The sequence below is a fragment of the Procambarus clarkii genome, chromosome 11, assembly GCF_040958095.1.
Source record: "Procambarus clarkii isolate CNS0578487 chromosome 11, FALCON_Pclarkii_2.0, whole genome shotgun sequence".
NCBI classification, from domain to species: Eukaryota; Metazoa; Arthropoda; class Malacostraca; order Decapoda; family Cambaridae; genus Procambarus; species Procambarus clarkii.
This window is the reverse complement of record NC_091160.1, coordinates 31,888,520-31,915,794: the sequence shown is the minus strand read 5'-3', so window position 1 is coordinate 31,915,794 and position 27,275 is coordinate 31,888,520. Positions and strand designations below refer to the sequence as shown.

General features: G+C 47.7%; 1 protein-coding gene across 11 annotated transcripts in view; it reads right to left on the bottom strand.

Moving 5' to 3' along the window:
* LOC123758368 (uncharacterized) overlaps nt 1–27,275 on the bottom strand; it is a 136,680-nt gene that overhangs the window by 54,597 nt on the left and 54,808 nt on the right. For 2 of the 11 annotated variants that reach the window (XM_045742687.2, XM_045742691.2), the window contains exons 1-2: nt 16,143–16,244; nt 13,749–14,633 (exon numbers count right to left, since the gene is read on the bottom strand). The exons of 7 other annotated variants lie outside the window; for them this stretch is intronic. In XM_045742687.2, the coding sequence (XP_045598643.1) occupies nt 13,749–13,815 (67 nt within the window). In that variant the 5' untranslated portion in view covers nt 13,816–14,633; nt 16,143–16,244. Of the gene's footprint in view, nt 1–13,748; nt 14,634–16,142; nt 16,257–27,275 lie in introns of those variants that run through there. 2 more of the 11 variants (XM_045742690.2, XM_045742689.2) reach the window with 2 other exon arrangements.

Below are 27,275 nucleotides of genomic sequence, written 5' to 3'. Positions count from 1 at the left end.
TTTGTTCGCTCACGACCTCTACTGATTATGGGGTATGGTTAGACCCCTACTGATGATCATGGGGTATGGTTAGACCCCTACTGATGATCATGGGGTATAGTTAGACCCCTACTGATGATTATGGGGTATGGTTAGACCCTACTGATGATCATGGGGTATAGTTAGACCCCTACTGATGATCATGGGGTATAGTTAGACCCCTACTGATGATCATGGGGTATGGTTAGACCCCTACTGATGATCATGGGGTATGGTTAGACCCCTACTGATGATCATGGGGTATGGGTAGACCCCTACTGATGATCATGGGGTATGGTTAGACCCTACTGATGATCATGGGGTATGGTTAGACCCCTACTGATGATCATGGGGTATGGTTAGACCCCTACTGATGATCATGGGGTATGGGTAGACCCCTACTGATGATCATGGGGTATGGTTAGACCCCTACTGATGATCATGGGGTATGGCCAAAATGTACACTAATCTATTCGTCAAAGCTCTATTTTCTGTTTATTAAAACCAAATATATTGTCAGGTACGGCTGTATATATTTAACCCGCCCTAGTAATGGCACGTTGCATTTTGACGTATAGTTTACACCAAAGCCTAAACAAAAGTAGTACTAGAAACTGGCGGCAGCTCGCGGTACTGACATGCTGTCCCGTTTTCTGTTGGTGGGGTTTCAGAGGTTTTCTAACCTCTGAAAGGTTAGGATAAGGCATTTTAGTACGACAGTTTCTAGACGCTGGTGAGAACAGGCTGATTTATTACCCGAGGTTTGGGTAAGGTTTCAAACCTCCGTCGGCGACTTGTCGTATCAACGATGCCCTAATCATGGCTCCCAGATCGCCTATTCATTCAGATCGAGGAATTTGATGATGCTTGGTCAGCAGAGGATGTGATGAACACCAGATCATATCAAAGATGGGGTTAATGAGCCACAATAAAGCACGAACTGTGTACTGCCAATGTTGGCATGAACTTTACCTTCAACTATAAGGATGAGATGTGAACGCGGGTTACCCTGACCCCTCGCTTGCTGCCTTGGCGATGTTAACTGTTCACAGTATTAAAATACCGCTGTAGTTTCACCTCCTGAGGCGGACAGGTGTGTAAAGCACTCCACAACTACCTGGCTTAGGGGCCGTGTTTAATCTCGCCTTTTTCTAGCCTTAATTTGCAGGAATAGGCCCGCATAGCCTAACCTTTTCTAGCCTTAAATCTTCACGCGTAGCCTAGCGTGAAGAACCAGTCACTATGGAGGAAGCTTATATTATTATTATTATTATTATTATTATTATTATTATTAACTACTGTCACATTGAGACGGATTATTGGTGCTGTAGTGGACACTACTGTATGTCCGCTGTGGACATCTCACCTAGGCCTAACTATATATGAAACAAAATCAACCAGCCTAACCTAGGTCTATGTGCTTAAACAGTCTCTATTTTAATAAAACACTATACCTAGTAGAGAGGTGTTCCAACACCACAGCCCCCCCCCCCCCACACACACACAGGGCCAGTTTGTCAAGTAATATACGCGCTACCCCCACCCGGCTCCTCTTACAACTACGCTATACATACATACACATTATATATATATATATATATATATATATATATATATATATATATATATATATATATATATATATATATATATATATGACAGACACACCTTCTGAAGATATATTTAATATACGAAAGTACTTAAGGAAATTTCCTGTTTCATTTTTCCTCCGTGGTCTGACATTGTCACATTCTTAATCACGTGTTTATTTTCGTGATATACACACACACACACACACACATATATATATATATATATATATATATATATATATATATATATATATATATATATATATATATATATATATATATATATATATATATAACCAACCGCTGGATAAGTGGTTAAGGTACTGAAGGTCTGAACCTTACAGTACCTTAACCACTTCACTAGTTGGGTCATACAGTTAAGATTGAAAGGGTCTGGCTTCATGCAGGTCGGCGTTCAATCCCCGACCGTCCACAAGTGGTTGGGCACCATTCCTCACCCCCCCCCCCCCACAATCCGATCCCATCCCAAATCCTTATCCTGAGCTATATCCTGAGCAAATCTTATCCAGTGCTATATAGCCTAAGCTACTCTATTCCTTTGAAGTGTATTTTATTGTCTCAATAAACGTTTTTGAACTTGTAATGGCTTGTCGTTTTCTCCTGATAGTTCGTGTCCCTTCACGCTTGGCTCGGTGGCTGTGTCTCCCACACAAAACAAACCCAGGGGTTCGATCCTCAAAAAAAAAAAAGCAGAAGAGTATTTAGAAATATTTCTTCACGCTGAAAATAAATATTCAAGAATGTTTATTCTGCACTGGACTTCCTGCAGAGATGTTCATTGTAACTTTGGTATTACATGATTGGTTAGGACAGTGACCACTTCTTGCAGGTCCGTGTTCCATCCCCGAGGGTGCAACTGAGCAACGGGTCTTCGCTCCGTCCTCATATTCCACCTCATATCCTGTCCCTCGTATCCCTTCCACATGCTATAATACAGCCATACTGGCTTAGGCTTTTTCTACGGGCTCACCATAGCCCGTGCTACTTGGAACTTCTTGTTCCAGGTAGCGAATCTTTAACAACAACAACTTAGGCTTCTATACACTCTGGAGAAGCCAACAGAAATAACGGCGCCGAGCTCACTACGCTAGAAGAGAGACGGGAGAGACAATGATCGCAACATACAAGATTATTAGATGAACAGGAGGCTAATGTAGAGTACTGCAGTAGAGGGCCTCAACAGGTATTGTAAAAGTGGCCTCGGCCAGCCAACCCGAGCCGTACTCACCTAGTTGTGCTTGCGGGGGTTGAGCTCTGCTCTCTCGGCCCGCCTCTCAACTGTCAGTCAACTGTTTCTAACTACTAATTTTTTTTATTCACACACGCACATACACCCCCCCCCCCAGGAAGCAGCTAGTAACAGCTAACTCCCATGTATCTATTTACTGCTAGGTAACAGGGGCATCAGGGTGAAAGAAACTCTGCCCATTGTTTCTCGCCGGCGCCGGGAATCGAACCCGGGAGCACAGGATTACCGTGCGTGCGACAGTGTGGATGACGTGTGGTGGCAGAAGGCACTTCTCTGTAACAGTAGTGAGCAATCAGCTAAATGGAAATGAGAGGAAGTCGGGGCCCAGGAGCCGAAGCTTGACCTTCAAGCACACACACACAGGTGAGTGCCAGTCACAGTGCCACAGGTGAGTGCCAGAGTCACAGTGCCACAGGTGAGTGCCAGTCACAGTGCCACAGGTGAGTGCCAGTCACAGTGCCACAGGTGAGTGCCAGAGTCACAGTGCCACAGGTGAGTGCCAGTCACAGTGCCACAGGTGAGTGCCAGTCACAGTGCCACAGGTGAGTGCCAGAGTCACAGTGCCACAGGTGAGTGCCAGAGTCACAGTGCCACAGGTGAGTGCCAGAGTCAGTAGTAAACACCTGAAAACCATTTGAATGAGAGAGGTCTTAACCATTATTAACTGTGCCAGAGCCACTATGGAGGTGCCGGTATGTGAGAAGACACACACCAGGTACAGCAGCTATGAGGCGGGGCCCTAGAGCTGGGTCTCGGTCCTCCTAGACACAGGTAGGTGAGAAGCCGCCTCCGACACGGTCTGGTGCTCTCGGCCTGCCACACTCCTCCTGAAGCACCACCCAACACCACCTCTACGCTTCCTCCCTCTCTCCCTCCCTCTCTCCCTCCCTCCCTCCCTCCCTCCCTCCCTCCCTCCCTCCCTCCCTCCCTCCCTCCCTCTCTCTCTCTCTCTCTCTCTCTCTCTCTCTCTCTCTCTCTCTCTCTCCCTCCCTCCCTCCCTCCCTCCCTCTCTCCCCCTCTCTCCCTCTCTCTCTCTCTCAGCGGGTGTTGCTCCTCCACTGTTATTTAGTGGAGAAATGCCATAGTTTTGCTACAGTGTGTGTGTACTCACCTATACACACTGGTGTCCAACCTATTTTTCCTCTATCATATCTACTACCTATATTTTTATTTTGAGAGGCGGGACCAAAGAGCCAGAGCTCAACCCCCGCAATCACGCGCGCATGCATGGCGGTCGGGACTCGCAGTCCACGGACCCGGGTTCGATTCATGGCCGAGTCAGAAACAAATGGGTGGAGTTTCTTTCACCTGATGCACATGTTCACCTAGCATTAAATAGATATCTAGGAATTAGTCAGCTACTACGAGCTGTATTATGGGGATACATGTGTACTCACCTAGTTGTGCTTGCGGGGGTTGAGCTCTGGCTCTTTGGTCCCGCCTCTCAACTGTCAATCAACAAGTGTACAGATTCCTGAGCCTATTGGGCTCTATCATATCTACACTTGAAACTGTGTATGGAGTCAGCCTCCACCACATCACTGCCTAATGCATTCCATCCGTTAACTACTCTGACACTGAAACAGTTGCTTCTAACGTCCCTGTGGCTCATGTGGGTACTCCACCTGTGTCCCCTAGTGCGCGTCCCGCCAGTGTTGAAGCTTGTGTGTGTCCAGCAGGCTGACAACCTCCTTACGGTACCTCTCAACATGGAGGAGGACCGGAAACTCTCTGAGGGAAGGAGAGCCTTCAGTTGCTGGAGGCCCAGAGATGGCACACCACTGGCAATACTCCGCTTCTGGACCCACCAACTCTCTGCACTCCGGGAGCCGGTGGCTGAGCGGACAGAACACTGGACGCGTGATCCCGGGTTCGATCCCGGACGCCGGCGAGAAACAACGGGCAGAGTTTCTTTCACCCTGATGACCCTGTTACCTAGCAGTAAATAGGTACCTGGGAGTTAGTCAGCTGTCACGGGCTGCTTCCTTGAAGGAGGGAGGGGGGGTGGAGGCCTGGTCGAGGACCGGGCATCGGGGACACTAAGCCTCGAAATCATCTCAAGATAACCTCAAGATAACTCTGTCAATTCGCGTGCGTGCGTATGTGTGTGTGTGTGGGGTGGGGGGGGGGGAGTGGGGTGGGGGGGGGGGGGGAGTGGGGTGGAGGGGGGTGCGTACACCCCCCTCCTCCAACTTGTCTTACCCGCCCCCCCCCCTCCTCCTCCCGCTCACAACCAACACACAAGCCACAACTCATCCACGTGCTGAGATATATGCTGGTTAGCATTGTAAATGTGTGGCCACGCCTGTAGTATACAAAAAGCTACTGAGGCAGTAGTCTTAGTAACTAGCTACACCACAGTACAAAGAGTGCCGCGCTCAGCAATTACATAGTACAACATTGTACTATTCACTTTATAGAAACGGACAAAAAATTCAGCTAAAAAACAAAATTAAATATCCCTAGTATAGCACATATACCTACTATATTAGGCCTCGGATATCGTATATTAGGTCCAGGAAGGTTAGGTTAGTTTAACCTGTCTTTACAACATAAGTAGGAATTAGTTTTCAGGTTTGTCCAACTCAATAGTGCCAACTTCTACTTTTCTAATTTCGCTATAGGTCGGTATATACATACATACATATTATATATATATATATATATATATATATATATATATATATATATATATATATATATATATATATATATACACACACATACATATACCACCAGAACAGGAGGATGGGTTGTATATCAACACTAGCAATGGTCCAGTTTGGGTGAGCCAGCATGATAAGGAATATTACTCCCTCCCCTCCTCCCCAACAAGCCTGACAAGCCTGACAACCCCTCGGGAAGCCTGACTACCTTCTAGAGAAGCCTGACAACCCCTCGTCCCCGTCCCTGCGGCCCGGTCACTGACAACCCCTCAGAAAGCTTACCTAGACAATAAGGAGGCCAGGAACGTGAGAGAGCAGCAGAGAGAGACGCGGGTGTGTGGTGGTGGTCGTCAACACACATCATCCCTGGTCAAAGGAAGCGGCGAGCAGGCTCAGCCAAGTGTTACAACTGTGGCGGGTGGCCCGGCGTTCCCTCGCCACTGTGGAAGACCATCATGGAGTTGTTCCGGGGCTTAGCGTCCCCGCGGCCCGGTCGTCGACCAGGCCTCCTCGTTGCTGGACTGGTCAACGGGTCACTGGTGGGGCTACATTGTGTCTGGTTGATACCTGGTTGATACCTGGTTGATGGGGTTCTGGGAGTTCTTCTACTCCCCAAGCTCGGCCCGAGGCCAGGCTTGACTTGTGAGAGTTTGGTCCACTAGGCTGTTGCTTGGAGCGGCCCGCAGGCCCACATACCCACCACAGCCCGGTTGGTCCGGCACTCCTTGGAGGAATAAATCTATTTTCATCTGGAAGATATCCACGGTTGTTCCGGCAATATTTCTGATGCTCGCTGGGAGGACGTTGAACAACCGGGGACCTCTGATGTTTATACAGTGTTCTGATTGTGCCTATGGCACCTCTGCTCTTCACTGGTTCTATTCTGCATTTTCTTCCATATCGTTCACTCCAGTATGTTGTTATTTTACTGTGTAGATTTGGTACTTGGCCCTCCAGTATCTTCCAGGTGTATATTATTTGATATCTCTCTCGTCTTTTTTCTAGTGAGTACATTTGGAGGGCTTTGAGATCCCAATAATTTAGGTGCATTGTCTGCCTTTTGCTTGTGCATTGCTTTTGCATTGACCAAGCCTCCTGTTAGTGGTCTGGTCAACCACGATGATATATACGACGCTGGTCTGGTGTATGAGTCACACAGCCAGGTTGAGCAGGAACCTTTTAGAGATGTTCAAGTTCTCGTTTGATCACCGTGTGTGTGTGTGTGTGTGTGTGTGTGTGTGTGTGTGTGTGTGTGTGTGTGTGTGTGTGTGTGTGTGTGTGTGTGTGTGTGTGTGTGTTGACAGAATTGTCTCTCTCGGCGTACCTATTACACCTCTGCTTTTCCACGGGGCTATTTTGCACACCCTGCCATGCCTCCTGGTCTCGTGCGCGCGCGTGCATGTATGTGCAGACGTGCGTGTGCGTGCGTGTATGTAGAAAAGAGAAGGAAGTGGTTTTTCGCACACGAGAGGTCATTAACTGATATCGCGATCACCACCACCGCGCTCATGAGAAAGTCTTGGCGGTAAATGTCAACCAAACTGCCCCTCCCCTCCCCCCAAGGAGAGGGGGATACTCCCCCCCTAGGAGAGGGGGTATTCCCCCCCCCCTCCCAGGGGAAGGGGGAGGCTCGCACCTCCCAGAAGGGGAAATGTATTAACACAAGCAGGAAAACAAGGAGGCTCCTAGCCATATCTGCCGGCATTAAACGACAGTATTGGTTGCGGAGTGGTGGCGCACTAGCCTAGTGCCCCCACGAGCGATTTAGCCCAGAGTTCGAACTCTGTATTAAAAGGGTCGTGTGGGCACCGATTCTTAACTGCTCGCACCTGTTCACTCAGCAGTAAGTGGGCACCTGGTAGTAAACCGATGGATGGCATTATGTTCCACGGAAAGCTAGTAGGGCAAGGCTTACTATGGGTTATGGGAAGAGAAAGGTCTAAGCCAGCTAAAAGGAGTCGCCGAATCGAGGAGACATGGTAATGATGTATAAGATTCGCAGATGAATTGTTAAGGTTAACAAATATGACATGTTAAGAATAATTACAGCGGATTAACCTACCGGACTGATAAGCAGAATGCCAATACACTCCCCCCCCCAAGACCCTGATTCCTGGAATTCTACATTTATAACAAATTGCAAAAACACACAACTTTGTACACCACACATGTCACACCACTGTTGGGATGTGTGTTAAGAACACGACTCGAACAATGCCACCAGACTAGCCTCAGCTGAGAGAGAGGAGTTAGGGGAAAACACTGAATAACTCTCACCTCGCCTAGCCTAGCCTCGCCTCCATACACAAAATGCCCAAGAAAATCGAGGAATTGTTGACAAAAAAAAATTGTGACACTGGTGGTAGCCGAATAAGCAACTGTGATGTTATATCTTCTTCAGTGGTGGAGGCAGACTCTATTCACAGCTTCGCCTGTAGATATGAGAGCTGAGAGTTCTCAGGGTCCTGTATACAATTAGATTGAAGTTCGAGAGCCAGGACCCGTGAGCTGAAGTTAAATCCTTGCAAAGAATGGTGAATACCATACCTTCAACTATCAGAACTCTAACAAATTCTGTTTTCAGGCAACACACAGCCCCTCTGTTTAAACACACTAACCCCACACATTCCCTTGAGCTACTTACACAACTCTATTCTTAAATTCTAATCCTAATCCTGTTTTGAAACATTTCCTTGATAGATGCAATAGAGCCCATGAGTATCATACCAGAAATAATTATCTCTGATATTCCCAGTGTCAGAAAAATATATGCAAACATGCATATATTTTTCCAATGGTCCAATATATATAAAACTCAATCCCTAATGAATTTAACAATTGTCCAACCTATACTTTAATTAAAAATTATAACTATGAAGTATCTTATTTCATCTTCGTAGAATCCCATCTTGTGCTATACACTCGCCCAGTATATTATAACATAGGAATGTATCACTAACCTCATCACTATAATCTGATTTTATATCTTTATACTGATGTTAGTTATCTTATGCATTCAAATTCTGTTACAATGTACCAAACATTACACTTATGTGTTAGCTTAAGGACCTGCGGGAAATGGTACGCGTGTTAATGCCTTTGTAAGACTCTACTACTCACCCAACCACCGCATATACCTCCTTATATATATATATATATATATATATATATATATATATATATATATATATATATAAAACTTTAGAACACATTCCCACCAGGAGACTCGAACTCTAGCCTGTACAGAAGCCTCACAGCAACTGGCATGGCAGGTACGCCTTTAACCCACTACACCAAACTCAGACCCTTAAGAGATGGTAATTTTGGGGTATTTAATCCCCCCAAAGATCACCACCTCCCAAGGGCAACTAGAGTTAGTGAGAGGTTACTCGCGTGCTTTCATCAAGTCCCTGTTAATATGGGAGAACACTGTCTATGCTTAATGCACTAACGTGCCTAAACACGCAAGTGAAGTTTTACAACTTTAGAACACTTTCCCACCAGGAGATTCGAACCCTAGTCAGCACAGAAGCCTCACAGCTTCTGGGCTCTATCATAGGTGCTTGTGTGTGTGTGTGTGTGTAGAAAAAAATAGTAAGTTAGTAGTTAGTAACAGTTGAGAGGCGGGCCGAAAGAGCAGAGCTCAAACCCCGCAAGCTATTCAACTAGGTGAACTAGGTGAATACACACACACACACACACACACACACACACACACACACACACACACACACACACACACACACACACACACACACACACACACACACAAGCACCTATGTGCCTCAAGAATGTGCAATCATTAAACTGGTTTTCCAAACAGCTGCCCCCGCCACCAGCAAACTAACTTGTCTACGACGAGGACAAAAACCAATACTTAAACAATACTCCTTGTATTAAATTTATTCCAAATATTTATATTGCTTCCAAATGACCATAGGTGTGATCCACAACTTAAGTTATCTTGGGAGACACGACCCGCCAAACACACACCGAAACTACGACGTTGGTACAACGTTCGAACAAGTTTTAACACCTCCTAACCAGTTATAACAACCAATATAACTAGTTGTAACAACGTTCTAATACGTCATAAACACGTTAAGCCAAGATTTAACAACTTTATTACAAGTTGTAACAAGCGGAAAATAAAGACAGTTTTGGTTTGTGTTTCCAGGGGTACGCCTCTCATTACCCCTCAATCCACAGAGAATAGACCGCTCGTGATGAAGGAGGCTTCTCGCTCTGGCTACACACATTTTGGCTATTTTAAATAATATGTACACTATGTACATGTTATATGTAATATGCACACTATGTACTAGGAACATCCCGTGCGAAGGTTCGAACCCTCATCACGGCCCTTATGGATTTGTACACTATTATATATTATATATAGGGTAGGCTTTGTTAGGGTAGACAACTTTTGCTGGGCTATCTTCAACTATACGAGGCTGTGTTAGGTTAAGGGACTCTGAGCTAGGCTACCTTCAACTATACGAAGCTGTATTAGGTTAAGGGACTCTTAGCTAGGCTACCTTCAACTATACGAAGCTGTGTTAGGTTAAGGGACTCTTAGCTAGGCTATCTTCAACTATACGAGGCTGTGTTAGGTTAAGGGACTCTTAGCTAGGCTACCTTCAACTATACGAAGCTGTGTTAGGTTAAGGGACTCTTAGCTAGGCTATCTTCAACTATACGAGGCTGTGTTAGGTTAAGGGACTCTTAGCTAGGCTACCTTCAACTATACGAAGCTGTGTTACGTTAAGGGATTCTTAGCTAGGCTATCTTCAACTATACGAGGCTGTGTTACGTTAAGGGACTCTTAGCTAGGCTATCTTCAACTATACGAGGCTGTGTTAGGTTAAGGGACTCTTAGCTAGGCTACCTTCAACTATACGAAGCTGTGTTAGGTTAAGGGACTCTTAGCTAGGCTACCTTCAACTATACGAAGCTGTGTTAGGTTAAGGGACTCTTAGCTAGGCTATCTTCAACTATACGAGGCTGTGTTAGGTTAAGGGACTCTTAGCTAGGCTACCTTCAACTATACGAGGCTGTGTTAGGTTAAGGGACTCTTAGCTAGGCTACCTTCAACTATACGAGGCTGTGTTAGGTTAAGGGACTCTTAGCTAGGCTACCTTCAACTATACGAGGCTGTGTTAGGTTAAGGGACTCTTAGCTAGGCTACCTTCAACTATACGAGGCTGTGTTACGTTAAGGGACTCTTAGCTAGGCTACCTTCAACTATACGAAGCTGTGTTAGGTTAAGGGACTCTTAGCTAGGCTATCTTCAACTATACGAGGCTGTGTTAGGTTAAAGGACTCTTAGCTAGGCTATCTTCAACTATACGAGGCTGTGTTAGGTTAAGGGACTCTTAGCTAGGCTACCTTCAACTATACGAAGCTGTGTTAGGTTAAGGGACTCTTAGCTAGGCTACCTTCAACTATACGAAGCTGTGTTAGGTTAAGGGACTCTTAGCTAGGCTACCTTCAACTGTACGAAGCTGTGTTAGGTTAAGGGACTCTTAGCTAGGCTACCTTCAACTATACGAAGCTGTGTTAGGTTAAGGGACTCTTAGCTAGGCTACCTTCAACTATACGAAGCTGTATTTTGTCTACTTTGGTAAGGTGCTACATTGAGTATAACTGCCGTATGGATCAGACTAAATGAACCTAGACTGCTTTAAAAAAAATGAACTAGGATACGCTATCTAGAACCAGATTTTTTTGGTATAGTTTATTAGCGAGGATGACACTGCAACATTTACAAACTAATATAATTCAATTCAATTTCTTTCTACTGGTCATAAATTGTCAAATTTAAGATAATCAGAAAAGCAATGATAAAGCACTCGGTAAAATTAAGTTACTATTAGTACTGGGGGACGCCTAAGTGTTTAAAGTAAAGTTGTACTATTTTTTTCACAAGTGAATGAGGGAAACAAATTCAAGCATTCAGAAATAACTTACACAAATGTTCAAGAAATCTGTGAAGTATTTCATTTTAAATAATACACAATCACGAATCTTAGACGAGTATCCTAAGTCTGGTGACTGGTGGTGCATATTTTGAGGTGATTGTAAGCCCTCCACCCCCGCCCAGTGCATAGGTACTGGCCGCATGATAAGCTAATCACATTATATGAAATTTAGATCACCACAAATGTAAATTGCTTAGCTTAAGAGATTGGTCCAGTTCTTGGACCTACTGTCTGACACTGAAACCATTCCACCACTCGTCCACAATATGGGAATCGGGTCTTCAATACACTAATTAAGTTAACAATCACTAATTGTGTTACACTAATTGAGGCACCAAGGTAGAGACGAGTCTTAGTGAATGTGGAATTAATTTGTAAGAAGTAGAAATAAAAAGTCAAGAAAACATTCTTCGAAAAATCCGGATGTCTTACAACCAATAACAGCTCAGGATGCTGAGAGAACAACCAATAACAGCTCAGGATGCTGGGAGAACAACCAATAACAGCTCAGGATGCTGGGAGAACAACCAATAACAGCTCAGGATGCTGGGAGAACAACCAATAACAGCTCAGGATGCTGAGAGAACAACCAATAACAGCTCAGGATGCTGAGAGAACAACCAATAACAGCTCAGGATGCTGGGAGAACAACCAATAACAGCTCAGGATGCTGAGAGAACGACCAATAACAGCTCAGGATGCTGAGAGAACGACCAATAACAGCTCAGGATGCTGAGAGAACGACCAATAACAGCTCAGGATGCTGGGAGAACAACCAATAACAGCTCAGGATGCTGAGAGAACGACCAATAACAGCTCAGGATGCTGGGAGAACAACCAATAACAGCTCAAGATGCTGGCAGAACAACCAATAACAGCTCAGGATGCTGAGAGAACGACCAATAACAGCTCAGGATGCTGGGAGAACAACCAATAACAGCTCAGGATGCTGAGAGAACGACCAATAACAGCTCAGGATGCTGGGAGAACAACCAATAACAGCTCAAGATGCTGGCAGAACAACCAATAACAGCTCAGGATGCTGAGAGAACGACCAATAACAGCTCAGGATGCTGAGAGAACGACCAATAACAGCTCAGGATGCTGAGAGAACCCGTCGGGGGGTCAGGACCAAGAAGCACTTACGCGCCCATTAACGAAACCTTTACATCTCTCCTCCATCATGACAACTTACTATACATTTAATTAAACAGTTTACGAGTTAGAAAAGCTCGCGAGGGTGTTCCTGTGGTTCAATCTGTAAGCAGTAAAAGCAAACTCAGCCGCCATAATTGATAGAAGATGTACAGGTTTCGTACATGTACAAGATGTACTAAGATGTATATACAAGATGTACTAAGTGTTGACGGGATATGATCGAGGCCTCCTAGGCGTGGCTCTTGTGTCAAACAAGAGGGTTGTTTGGTGTTGTTAGGGGGTGAGGGGGGTGGGGGGGGAGGGAGGGGCGAACAGCCTTGGAGGTGACTGCTCAACCACCGTCGACTAACGACCAGGGCGGCTGTAATAGCCACCTGCCACGATTAATGGCGTCACCTGTCTCTCTCTCTCTCTCGTGACAGGATGCGGACGGGTCTGATGTTGTTTCACCTGATGCTGCCTGGTTACCGCTTTGAGGGGGGGGGGAGGGGGGGAGGAAAGAAGAAATCAGAGAGGGAGAAGAAATGTGTTAACCTAACAATACTCACCTAACTGTGCTTGTGTTGGTTAAGCTGCGGCTCTATGGTACTGCCTCTCAACTTTTAATCACTTTTGGTCCATATTAAAGAGGCTTCTGGGCTCTATTATGTCCATATTAAACACTGTGTATATGATCAGCCTCCGCCAGTTCACTCCTTAAGTGTCCCACTTGGTCACAACGCCCACATATAAACAATTACTTGTCTCTGTAACTCATCTGTTCAGCGCGTTTGCATCTGTACCCCCCCCCCTCCCTTCTACGTGCCTCACGCATGCTCAATACTGTCTCAATTTGCTCTCTCAGTTCCCATGGGAACTGTGTACGTTGTGACCATGTCTCCAGTAACTCTCTTGTCTTCCAGTGATGTGAGGTGGAATTCCTCAGGCTGAAAGGAGAGAGGACGGAGAGGAGTTGAAGCAGGGAGCGAGGAAGGGCGCACTAAGGGGCGAGGAAAGTGTCGCAGTGGGTGTAGAGAATAAACGGATGTGGGTGGCAGAGAATAAAGAGGGTGGCAGAACTTACCGGACTCTTCCTGTGGGTGGCGGGTGGGCGGCGGTGGGCGGGCCAGATGCTCCCCCTGGCTGTGCATAGCGTCGTTGAGATGCTTCTGTGTCACAAAGGCAGGAAGACTTCTTTATGGTGGCATCAATGATCCTGTCTTAGTCTGTGTCTCACTCTTACGGCATTATCTCCAACACAAGCGGCGGGAGCTCACACGAGACTTTACCAGCATGTCTCTCTCCACTGTGGCAACCAGGAGGCTTTGTCTCTCACTGTCTTAAACGAAGAGGATGGCCATCGTTCTCTCTCTCGCCTGCTTTATCTTCGCCTCACCTGTCTCTTGCCGTGGCATCACTATCTCTGCGTCCCTAGCGGCAGGTGGGGCGGGGCGCAGATGGTTATCTCACTACGGGACGCCCCGAGCCCCACGCCAGGTCGGCTCCGGCACGCAGCCGCTCCACAACCCTCACATTCTTGCACTCCTCACACACGCCTCCATATACAACACCGCGTCCGACGATGGTGTTCAGAGTGAGGACGCGTGAGAGTGTTGATCTTGGTGTACTCCAGGGGCGCCAGGCTCCTCCCATAGACCACCGGGGAGGGTGTGTTTGGGGTGGGGGTGAGTGGGGGAGGACAAGGACGAGGTGTTTACATTCCAGCGGAGTGGGGCACCTGCCGCTGCCACACACTGGTGCTCTCCTGGTCACTTGATGGACAAGTGTCCGGTCTTCACTCAGGCTCTCCTGGGGACACCTCCCCTGACACATCTGTCATCCCGTACATCATGTCCCTTTAAACACTAGTTGGGTCCCGGCTCTTTCGTTGGCACAGCTGTTCTATCGTAGACAATTAAGTCTTGCGCACCTGCGCTGTTGTCGAAACAGATGTCGATGATGTCACTGTCTGGTAAACACATGACAAACCAACAATTAACCCCACCTGTCACCTACACACCTGCTTTGTGCACCTGTTCCAGCACGCTCGTATCTCTCCTGTGTATATATATATATTCCTGCATACACCCATCTCCCTCCCTCCCTCCCTCTCCCAAAAACATACACAATCTCTCCTACAGAGGAAGCAATTAATACTTTCCCTGCACAGTTGCACAGCCTTGACCCCTGACCCGAACCGCGTTTCAGATCCAGTAAAGGGTTGGTGGGTGGGGGGTTGGGGGGGGGGTTAAGGGCGAATGTGAGGGGGGGGGATAAGGGGGGAGGGGGTTGACTTAAGGGAGAGAGGCGGACCTTCACCTGTCGTGTATTGAGATAAGACCAACCCATATAAAGCCCTGGATGCTACTCCTCGCCAGCTGGTCGTATTCTCTGCTCTGATATAAGTACATAGCAACACACACTAGGAGGTACTAGTGGAGGTACTAGGAGGAGGTACTAGTGGAGGTACTAGGAGGAGGTACTAGTGGAGGTACTAGGAGGAGGTACTAGTGGAGGTACTAGGAGGAGGTACTAGTGGAGGTACTAGGAGGAGGTACTAGTGGAGGTACTAGGAGGAGGTACTAGTGGAGGTACTAGGAGGAGGTACTAGTGGAGGTACTAGTGGAGGTACTAGGAGGAGGTACTAGTGGAGGTACTAGGAGGAGGTACTCACTAGGTGAGTACACAAACACACACACACACATACACCTGCATATCAGTAGGTTAGTGGTGATGTATGATGCTTGTCTGTATACCTGTTTGATTGCATGCTCTCATTCCTTGACTCTATGGCAATACTTCCCCGCCTGCTAGCTACTGCCTGCTAGCTAATGCCCGCCTGCCCGCCTGCCTGCCTGCCTGCCTGCTTGCCTGCCTGCCTGCCTGCCTGCCTGCCTGCCTGCTTGCCTGCTTGCCTGCCTGCTTGCCTGCCTGCCTGCCTGCCTGCCTGCCTGCCTGCTTGCCTGCCTGCTTGCCTGCTTGCCTGCCTGCCTGCTTGCTAGACAACATGGACTTTATACAACTATCAATATACGCCAATATATGCACACGCCACACACTTGCACTGTTTCTGAGCGCACAGGAGCAACGCAGCCGTGCAAAATTGTGCACATGTGGCCAGAGACATGTGCACACGGGGTTGGTTCCTTGTGCACACGGGGTTGGTTCCTTGTGCACACGGGGTTGGTTCCTGGTGCACACGGGGTTGGTTCCTGGTGCACACGGGGTTGGTTCCTGGTGCACACGGGGTTGGTTCCTGGTGCACACGGGGTTGGTTCCTGGTGCACACGGGGTTGGTTCCTTGTGCACACGGGGTTGGTTCCTGGTGCACACGGGGTTGGTTCCTGGTGCACACGGGGTTGGTTCCTTGTGCACACGGGGTTGGTTCCTGGTGCACACGGGGTTGGTTCCTTGTGCACACGGGGTTGGTTCCTGGTGCACACGAGAGCGGCGACACGATCGCTAAATACACACGTACACTATAGGCTGGACCACAGGTATGGAGGCGGGTGTGCGCACAGACGAAGCGGCCAGTGTAGGTGTGTGTCTGTGTGTGTGTGCGTGTGTGTGGTGCGTGGCAGACTGAGTCAGCCCGCGACTGGCGCGTGTACCACACCAGCCCGGGAGGAGGCAACAGGAGACGCACGCACACACGCACGCACGCGCGCGCACACACACACACACACACACACACACACACACACACACACACACACACACACACACACACACACACACACACACACGAAAAACATTAGCCCATGGTTTAACAAGCCTGAAGGAGGTAAAAGAGAACAAAAGAAATACAGAATACACGGAACAAAAGACTATCACGATATTATATATATATATATATATATATATATATATATATATATATATATATATATATATATATATATATATATATATATATATTTATATATTAACAGTGACGAACACGCAGAGGCATAGGGAAAGTGGTGGGAAAGCAGTTCAAGAATAACATAGCACCCAAAGCCAAGGATCAACCCAAACCAGTTTATAGACAAGTCACAAGGGGGAACATGTGGGTGACTAGCCAAGCCCTCTCGCTACATAAAGAGTGAGGGAGAACACACAGAGAATGACAGGACGGAGGTGAAGTCTTCAAGTCTTCAGAAACCTTTCAAACTAGAACATGAACTAAAAGGATCTAAGCACTCAAGGAGAATAGTAAATTACAGAAAAATGTCTGATCAAAAAGAAGTAACAACTTAAGTAGTAGTAAGGAGTCAGCTAGAGGAGATGGGTGTGATGAAAGCCACATAGATAAGATCCAATGGAGATTTAAAATAAAAGGGCAGCATCTTTATTATGCAGAACCCCCCATCTTTTTTCCCACAACCTCTCATCAGAAAGGGGAGAATTGCCAAAAATTAGGAAACGGTTAATGTGGTGTGTATATACATATAATAATAATAATAAAGGTGGGAGATACGAGCCCCTGAGCTACAGACCGACATTACTAACAAGTATTTCCTGCCAGAAACCATTAAAGACAGATCCCAAACACTTCGAACAGATGAATACAGTTGCTAAAAATGCATGGATTCAGTAATAGGAATCCTGCTTGACAGACTCCAGTTTTGCAAGATGGCACTCAAACACGAGAGATATGGGACGAGGGGGGTGGGGGGAGGGGTGTAAGAATACTTCATCTTCCTTGACTGCCAGAAAGTTTTCGACACTGTCCCTCACAGAGACAGTTACTCAAGTTACAGAAACAAATGTTCTGGGAAGAGGACAATGTTTGGTGTCTTTTTTTTTTTTTTTGCTGCCTCTCTTGCGTAGTGGAGCCGAGTGCTTCTCACATCTTCCCTGTAGCTAAGACCTTTCTCCACACTACACTGAACGCTCCTGCTACTGCTACTTTACATTTCTAGGTAAATTATATCGAAGTAGAAGATCTGAAATCCTCCCTGGTATGCAATTTCAAGAGTCGCAGTCCAGAGGCTGAGTGCGTGGGCACGTTGTCAAGTTCTCTTTCAAAGTTTGCTGTGTTCGTGTTAATATAAGTTATAGTTGGGGTTTAGATATCGTTCAATAAAATGGCTGTCCGGATCTTCAACTTTCATGTTGTTTATTGGGGTGTTAAACGTAGCCTCATATTGTTCTTTTTGGATTTAACTAATTTCTTTGTCGTCCTCTTTGTGTGAACCTCCACTTGTAAGTATACCTCCAATACTGGTGGAGGGTTTTTAATGTTGATTTTATATATATATATATATATATATATATATATATATATATATATATATATATATATATATATATATATATATATATATATATATATATATATGAGAAAATACTCTGGATTTTTTCTTAATCTTTGAGTGAATTTCTGTTCCAATCTCATTTCTTCAGTCTGGTATGATTGCTTCAGCTTCCGTTCTCTTTATTCGATCTTCTTGCTTGAATTACATTTTCTTTGTAAGGACAGTCTTGCCTGCTTAAGCATTTCCACTAATATTTTCCTTCTACTGTAGCGTTGTCTGGGTTCTCTAAGATGGTCCTCTTTCTAACCTTCCGCAAAGGAACAAGTTTCACCCAGACATTGTACGGTTTGACAGTCTATTGATCTATTCCTGGCTTAGGAGTTTCGTCACAAGCTTCGGCGTCCCATTGGAGGATTGCACGTTCTCAGTATTTTGTCAGCCAATCATCTTGTTGTTAAAACTGAATTTAATGAGGGACCATTCTCGCCTGTTAATCCTTTTTAAACATCATGTGAGTATTGATGTTTGAAGTATAATGAGTTTGTGATCTGAGTGTGTAGTATCTGGGTGGATGGATAGGTGGATCGATGGATGGTCGGAGAGATAGACGGATGGATCAATAGATGAGCGGATAGATTGTATACCTTCATGAGGTTCTCTCAGGGCAAGTTCGGCCCGGGGCCCGGCTTGACTTGTGAGAACTTGGTCCAACAGACTGTTGCTCAGAGCGGCCCGCAGGCCCATGCATCCACTACAGCCTGGTTGGTCCGGCACGTCTTGAAGAAAACTATCCAGTTTTATCTTGAAGATGTCCACCTTTATTCCTGCAATATTTCTCTTATGCTCGCTGGGAGGATGTTGAACAACCGTGGACCTCTGATGTTCATACAGTGTTTTCTGATTATGACTACGGCACCTCTGTTCTTCACTGGTTCTTCATTTCCTTCCATATCTGTCACTCCAGTATGTTGTTATTGTACTGTGTAAATGTAAATATGGCACCTGGCCTTCTAATATCTTCCACGGGTATAGACTTTGATGCCTCTCTCGTCTCCTTTCTGGAGAGAACATTTCCAGATGCAGGCGAGGAGTCATAATAACGTGGCTGAAGTATGTTGACCAGACCACACGCTAGAAAGTGAAGGGACGACGACGTTTCGGTCCGTCCTGGACCATTCTCAAGTCGATGATTTCATTTCCAGAGGTCATTTTTTGGAAATGAAGACTTTCCAGAGCTTGGAGACGATGCCAATACTGAAGGGGCTTTATCGTGCCGTGTGCGTGCTCTGGAAGGAGAGCTTTTAGAAGGATGGGGGGGGTGTGTGGAAGTAATGAGAGGTGGTAATAATAAAGAGGGAAGGGTGGAAGAGGGAAGGGTGGAACGGGAGGGTGGAAGGGGAAGGTGGCAGGGGAAGGTGGAAGGGGAGGGTGGAAGGGGAAGGTGGCAGGGGAAGGTGGCAGAGGAGGGTGGCGGAGGAAATTGTTGAGAATTTGTTAGTTATTTCCCAGTTCCGGTTGTTGCTCAGACGATGGTCCCGGGGAAGGAAGTGCTGGTGGGAGGGAGTGACTGTGGGCTGGAGGGAGGGTGGGAGGGATGGAGGGAGTGGGAGGGAGGGGGGGTTATTGAGGGCGGGATGGAGGGGCGGAGCCATCTTCCTCCGGCCGTAATACTCCCCGTGGAGGGACAATATTACTGGTACTGCAAGATCAATAGAGCAAGTATAAAAATGTAAAAGATTCTCCCATTTTGCACCCGCAAGATAACGTAAATTTCAGGAGTTGTCAAATGTTAATCTTCTTGTTCCATGAGCTGTTCAATTAACAGTTAACAGAGACAGTTAAGCAAGTCCCAGCTGTGTCTGGGTACAGGTGACAGGATGAACAACCCAGCGGGTTTTCTTCCGTTTGGGGAGTGTTGTACATGCTGCTATGGCGGTGTGTCCACTCACAGGATGAGTGGCGCTGCCCAATACTGTCACTATGGCGGTGTGTCCACTCACAGGATGAGTGGCGCTGCCCAATACTGTCACTATGGCGGTGTGTCCACTCACAGGATGAGTGGCGCTGCCCAATACTGTCACTATGGCGGTGTGTCCACTCACAGGATGAGTGGCGCTGCCCAATACTGTCACTATGGCGGTGTGTCCACTCACAGGATGAGTGGCGCTGCTCAATACTGTCACTATGGCGGTGTGTCCACTCACAGGATGAGTGGCGCTGCCCAATACTGTCACTATGGTGGTGTGTCCACTCACAGGATGAGTGGCGCTGGCCAATACTGTCACTATGGCGGTGTGTCCACTCACAGGATGAGTGGCGCTGGCCAATACTGTCACTATGGCGGTGTGTCCACTCACAGGATGAGTGGCGCTGGCCAATACTGTCACTATGGGGGTACCTGACATCAAGTACCTGTGTAAAAATGTCGTCAACATACCTGCAGTATATGGCCGGTTTCAAGTTCATGTCGACTAAGACTTTTTGCTCGATGGTACCCATGTACCCCATGTGTACCATTTTTACACAGGTACCTGATGTCAGACATCTGCAGGAGCTGAAGGAGGCATTTGAGCAGAATTCTGTGTTGCGTTTCACTTACGAGATGGAGAAGGATGGGAAGCTGCCCTTTCTAGATGTAACAGTCATGGAAAGGAGCGGAGGTTTCCACACTGCAGTCTACACTAAGGAAACAAACATAGGAATGTGCCTGAATGCCAACAGTGACTGCCAAGACAGGTACAAGAGGAGTGTTGTTAACGCATATGTCGACCGTGCTCTCAGCCACAGCTCAGAATGGAAACAAGTCGACGAAGAACTCTGTAGGGTAAGGCAGGTCCTAGTCAACAACGGCTTCTCCAATGGTTTCGTGGAAGACATCATAAGAAGAAAAGTGAAACGCCTTGCAACCTCTGAAGAGACAACTAACACAACACCTATACCCCCTATTAGACTATTTTACAGGAACTTCTTTTCCACAGCTCATAAAACGGAGGAAAGGGTCCTGAAAGATATTGTTAATAGAAACGTTATCCCTACAGACAAAAATCAGAGGATACAACTGACGATTTACTATAAAACCAGAAAAACGGCCAGCCTACTCATGAGAAACTCTCCAGACACAAAGCAGAACGTTATAAAGAGACCAACGTCGTCTATGCCTTCAAATGCCCTCTTGGGGATTGTAAGCCTAAAAAAAACTCGGTATATAGGCAAGACAACAACATCTCTTTCCAGGCGTTTAACGATGCATAAGCAACAGGGCTCCATTAAGGAACATATAGCCTCTTCCCACAACCAAACCATCACCAAAGAAATCTTAGCACACAACACAGAAATCATCGATAGATACAGCGATAGCGGGCGGCTCGACGTCTGCGAGGCACTACACATCAAGAAGTCAACACCAGCAATCAACAGCCAATTAATGCACAACTATATTCTACCCACCTCAAGACTCCGCTCCAATATAGAAGCATCAAGAAATATGGGCAAAAAAAATAGGCCTTCTGCAGTCACCTACCTTTAATACCTGTTTGTATTTCATTGTTTCGTGTTCTGTCTTGTGTTAAAAGTTTATTTTCACCTCATCCAAAACTATTGTAACATGTCACTTCACCCAAATGTAGGTATAAAAACTCGAAAGATGTTTAAGCTCTATTCAGTTAAAGTTGCGTGTGTGTGTGTAAACTAAAGTCTTTGAAAATGTAATAAGTTTTACGAAACGCGCTCAAGTGTCGCGTCAGACTAGAAATAAAAATGAATTTTGGAGAATTGATCTTTGAATTACCATCAACAGTGAAAAGAAACGTAAGAAAGATCGAGAAAATTCGTGTTAGAATTATTAATCTTACTTTTTCGGTCATATTTAATAATATATATATATATATATATATATATATATATATATATATATATATATATATATATATATATATATATATATATATATTGCTGTAGTTGTTAGTACATAATATACCAGAGCCGTGATACCGTAGCTCTGAGTGACTATATAATGCATGCCTCTCATTACACTGTAGAAGGCATCGCTCACCATACTGTCACTATACACCATGTTACAGCAGTGAGCCCCATCAGGGAGTACCCACAACACCACACCTGCGCCACTACAACACACCTGGCAACACTCCACGCCACACATGAGTGCACGCCGGTCCTCAACACCCTCATCAACATCAATGGTATCAACTAGAGTAAGCAATTAACCCGCCAAACACACACCGAAACTACGACGTTGATACAACGGTCGAACAAGTTTTAACACCTCCTAACCAGTTATAACAACCAATATAGCAAGTTGTAACAACGTCTAACACGTCATAAACACGTTAAGCCAAGAAGTAACAACTTTATTACAAGTTGTAACATACGGAAAATAGAGACAGTTTCGGTTTGTGTTTCCAGGGTCAGGCCTAGTTCCTGCAGGGAGTGTCTTGGAGAGGTGGGTATGCGGGCCGCTGCAAACAACAACAACCTTGACCATCACGTTATCACCAGAAAGACCTTGGCCCCGGGAGCGGCTACTGGAGTACAACTCTCGAAATCTATTGCAGGTAAAATAAGTGTCACCACTCTGACAAGAGAGAGTCAAAGTCACTGGAGACCTCGTGGTAGGCATAAGCCTAATAGGAAGGTATAGGCCTACTCTCACCTTGTATAATGTACTTGATACACTGAAGGATATTCTTAATAGGTATAGTTAGGCTTAGGATAAGAAGTCCCAGCTGTGTCTGGGTACAAGTGACAGGATGAACAACCCAGCGGGTTTTCTTCCTATTGGGGAGTGTTATACATGCTGCTATGGCGGTGTGTCCACTCATGAGTGGCAGCGCCACTCATCCACTCACAGGATGAGTGGCGCTGCCCAATAAACTCGCCCTTTGGGGGAAAACTTAATTTTTTTTAATAAGTTATGGAGCATATGAAAGGAGAAGAGAGAGAGAGCGAGGGTGACCTTGGGGACGGGCCGCCAGGCACAGTGGGGCACCATTGATCACCCACAACACTGGCACCAACCCCACACACACACACACACACCTGTCATTTATCACACGCTCTCATAATGTATATACACACACACACATGCGTCGACCACCACTGTTCTCTGTGCTCTCCTAAAGGTACTTCACCCCCTCGCGGCTCACAGTCTCTGGCCGCACGCGAGAGCCACTAAGCTACATGGGCGCTCAGTCACTGTTACTGGGCGCCACACCACCTTCCAGCCCCCACCACACCACCTTTCAGCCCCCACCACACCACCTTCCAGCCCCCACCACACCACCTTCCAGCCCCCACCACACCACCTTCCAGCCCCCACCACACCACCTTCCAGCCCCCACCACACCACCTTCCAGCCCCCACCACACCACCTTCCAGCCCCCACCACACCACCTTCCAGCCCCACCACACCACCTTCCAGCCCCCACCACACCACCTTCCAGCCCCCACCACACCACCTTCCAGCCCCCACCACACCACCTTCCAGCCCCCACCACACCACCTTCCAGCCCCACCACACCACCTTCCAGCCCCCACCACACCACCTTCCAGCCCCCACCACACCACCTTCCAGCCCCCACCACACCACCTTCCAGCCCCCACCACACCACCTTCCAGCCCCCACCACACCATCTTCCAGTCCCCACCACACCACCTTCCAGCCCCCACCACACCACCTTCCAGCCCCCACCACACCACCTTCCAGCCCCCACCACACCACCTTCCAGCCCCACCACACCACCTTCCAGCCCCCACCACACCACCTTCCAGCCCCACACCACCTTTCAGCCCCCACCACACCACTTTCCAGCCCCCACCACACCACCTTCCAGCCCCACCACACCACCTTCCAGCCCCCACCACACCACCTTCCAGCCCCCACCACACCACCTTCCAGCCCCCACCACACCACCTTCCAGCCCCCACCACACCACCTTCCAGCCCCACCACACCACCTTCCAGCCCCCACCACACCACCTTCCAGCCCCACACCACCTTTCAGCCCCCACCACACCACTTTCCAGCCCCCACCACACCACCTTCCAGCCCCACCACACCACCTTCCAGCCCCCACCACACCACCTTCCAGCCACCATTTCACAACGTTCCAGCCACCACTTCACAACGTTCCAGCCACCACTTCACAACGTTCTAGCCACCACTTCACAACGTTCCAGCCACCACTTCACAACGTTCCAGCCACCACTTCACAACGTTCCAGCCACCACTTCACAACGTTCCAGCCACCACTTCACAACGTTCCAGCCACCACTTCACAACGTTCCAGCCACCACTTCACAACGTTCCAGCCACCACTTCACAACGTTCCAGCCACCACTTCACAACGTTCCAGCCACCACTTCACAACGTTCCAGCCACCACTTCACAACGTTCCAGCCACCACTACACAACATTCCAGACAGGGCTGCACGCTGCTGGTATTATTAGAACATATCAGCCTGGCTATTAGACTGATCCATCAGCCCGTTGCCGTCCCTCCCCCAACACGCACACACACACACACACACTGCTCCCTAACACGCACACACACACACACACACACACACACACTGCTCCCTAACACGCAAACTCACCAAAGAGACTTAGAGATGAAAGGCTTCGATATTTTACTTCGCATGCAACATTTTTCATCTTCGTGGGGTGGTGGTGGAGGAGGAGGCACACGAGGGAGGGGGAGAGAGGGAGGGGGAGAGAGGGAGGGTGTGGAGGAAACACGTGAGGGGGGGGGGGGAGGGAGGAGAGGGGAAGGGGGGAGAAAACAGTTGAGAAAGAGAGAGCGCAAGTGGAGACACACACACACACATACACACACACACACACACACACACACACACACACACACACACACACACACACACACACACACACACACACACACAAAACACCACACACACACACACACACACACACACACACACACACACACACACACAAGGACATGTTGGCTTAGCAGTCCAGTTCTCAGGCAACACCGAGACACTACCAACACGACTGACAAACACACGCACACACACACACACACACACACACAAGGACATGTTGGCTTAGCAGTCCAGTTCTCAGGCAACACCGAGACACTACCAACACGACTGACAAACACACACACGCACAAAAAGATAAATATCGGGTGAAGACAATAATTAAAGGGTGTGTTGTGGTGGAAGTAAGAGCCAAATGACCCCAGACTCGCTATCCAGGACTCGAACCCGACAATCTCCTGACGGTGAATGCGGCTCCTGTACCACAGAGCCACGAACACTACCATGTACACACTCCACTATCCACAGCCTATCCACTATTTTTATTTTATTTAGCAATGACAAAAACAGCAATAATATTAATTATTATTTTAATACAGATTCCTGCCTTATTAGTAATGGTGGCTACGGCCCAAGAGTTAAGGGGATCTTGTTGAGGTTATCTTGAGATGATTTCGGGGCTTTAGTGTCCCCGCGGTCCGGTCCTCGACCAGGCTTCCACCCCCAGGAAGCAGCCCGTGACAGCTGACTAACACCCAGGTACCTATTTTACTGCTAGGTAACAGGGGGCATAGGGTGAAAGAAACTCTGCCCATTGTTTCTCGCCGGCGCCCGGGATCGAACCCGGGACCACAGGATCACAAGTCCAGCGTGCTGTCCGCTCGGCCGACCGGCTCCCTGAGACATAAGAGGATTTCAAGCCATTATCACCAGTCACTAATTACTGTGCATGTGGGTGCACAGGAGCGATGGCCCAGCGTCCTACACTGTCCAGGGTTCGAACCCTGATCCCCTAGCTTGGGAGGCGGGGTTGGGTGCCGGCGGTAGCCACTTCACCATCAACACAAAGTGAATTATTGCCCTTAAATTACCAACTGTGGTACACGGAATGGCAAGTGACAATGAGGGGTGTTTCCAGTTAAAATATTGACTGTCTTCCATTTTGAACTGATAATAGAGGTCAACATTTGGGTCGAATATGGCCTTGAAGGGATAAATTATTGGACAGTACCAGTCATCCCATGCGTGAACACCCCCACATGGACAGTACCAGTCATCCCATGAGTGAACACCGCCACATGGACAGTACCAGTCATCCCATGAGTGACCACACTCCACATGGACAGTACCAGTCATCCCATGAGTGAACACCGCCACATGGACAGTACCAGTCATCCCATGAGTGACCACACTCCACATGGACAGTACCAGTCATCCCATGAGTGAACACCGCCACATGGACAGTACCAGTCATCCCATGAGTGAACACCCCCACATGGACAGTACCAGTCATCCCATGAGTGAACACCCCCACATGGACAGTACCAGTCATCCCATGAGTGACCACACTCCACATGGACAGTACCAGTCATCCCATGAGTGAACACCCCCACATGGACAGTACTAGTCATCCCACGAGTGAACACCGCCACATGGACAGCACATTCGTGTCCCAATAGTCCAACACTGTCGCCACGAACTCTACCCTTGGCTGTTGCAATAGTCTAATTTCCGTCACAAATTACTTTCCTAATCTATCGCAGCAAATCTCATCTGCATTAGCATAATTCCTATAAATATTACCATCTATTTGGACTGGTCTGAGATATTATCGGGATTAATTATATAATCCTGTGAGTTATTGCATCATAGAAAACAATGCCGGACTGAAGAAACATATATATAGACAAGACAGTGCACCGGGATTCATTAGTTTATAATAACACCCCCTAATGTCAACATTAGAGAACCAGAGGTCGTAACTTAACTTTATTTTCTCGGGAGGGAAAGCCACTCGTCTTCCACTCACAACTGAGTATCCCGGGTTCGACCCCCGGGTCAGACAGAGGTGGTTGGACACATGTCCTTTCAAGTGTACAATGCACCTGTTCACCTAGTAGTAAAAGAGGCACCCTGGAGTTGGGCAACTGTTGTGGGGGTGCCATCGTGGGGGGTGCCATCGTGGGGGGTGCCATCGTAAGGGTGCCATCGTGGGTGGGTGCCATCGTGAGGGTGCCATCGTGAGGGTGCCATCGTGAGGGTGCCATCGTGGGTGGGTGCCATCGTGAGGGTGCCATCGTGGTTGGGTGCCATCGTGGAGGTGCCATCGTGGAGGTGCCATCGTGGGGGTGCCATCGTGGAGGTGCCATCGTGGGTGGGTGCCATCGTGGAGGTGCCATCGTGGAGGTGCCATCGTGGAGGTGCCATCGTGAGGGTGCCATCGTGGGTGGGTGCCATCGTGAGGGTGCCATCGTGGGTGGGTGCCATCGTGAGGGTGCCATCGTGAGGGTGCCATCGTGGGGGTGCCATCGTGGGGGTGCCATCGTGAGGAGGGTCAGTAGTGTGACCTTGCCG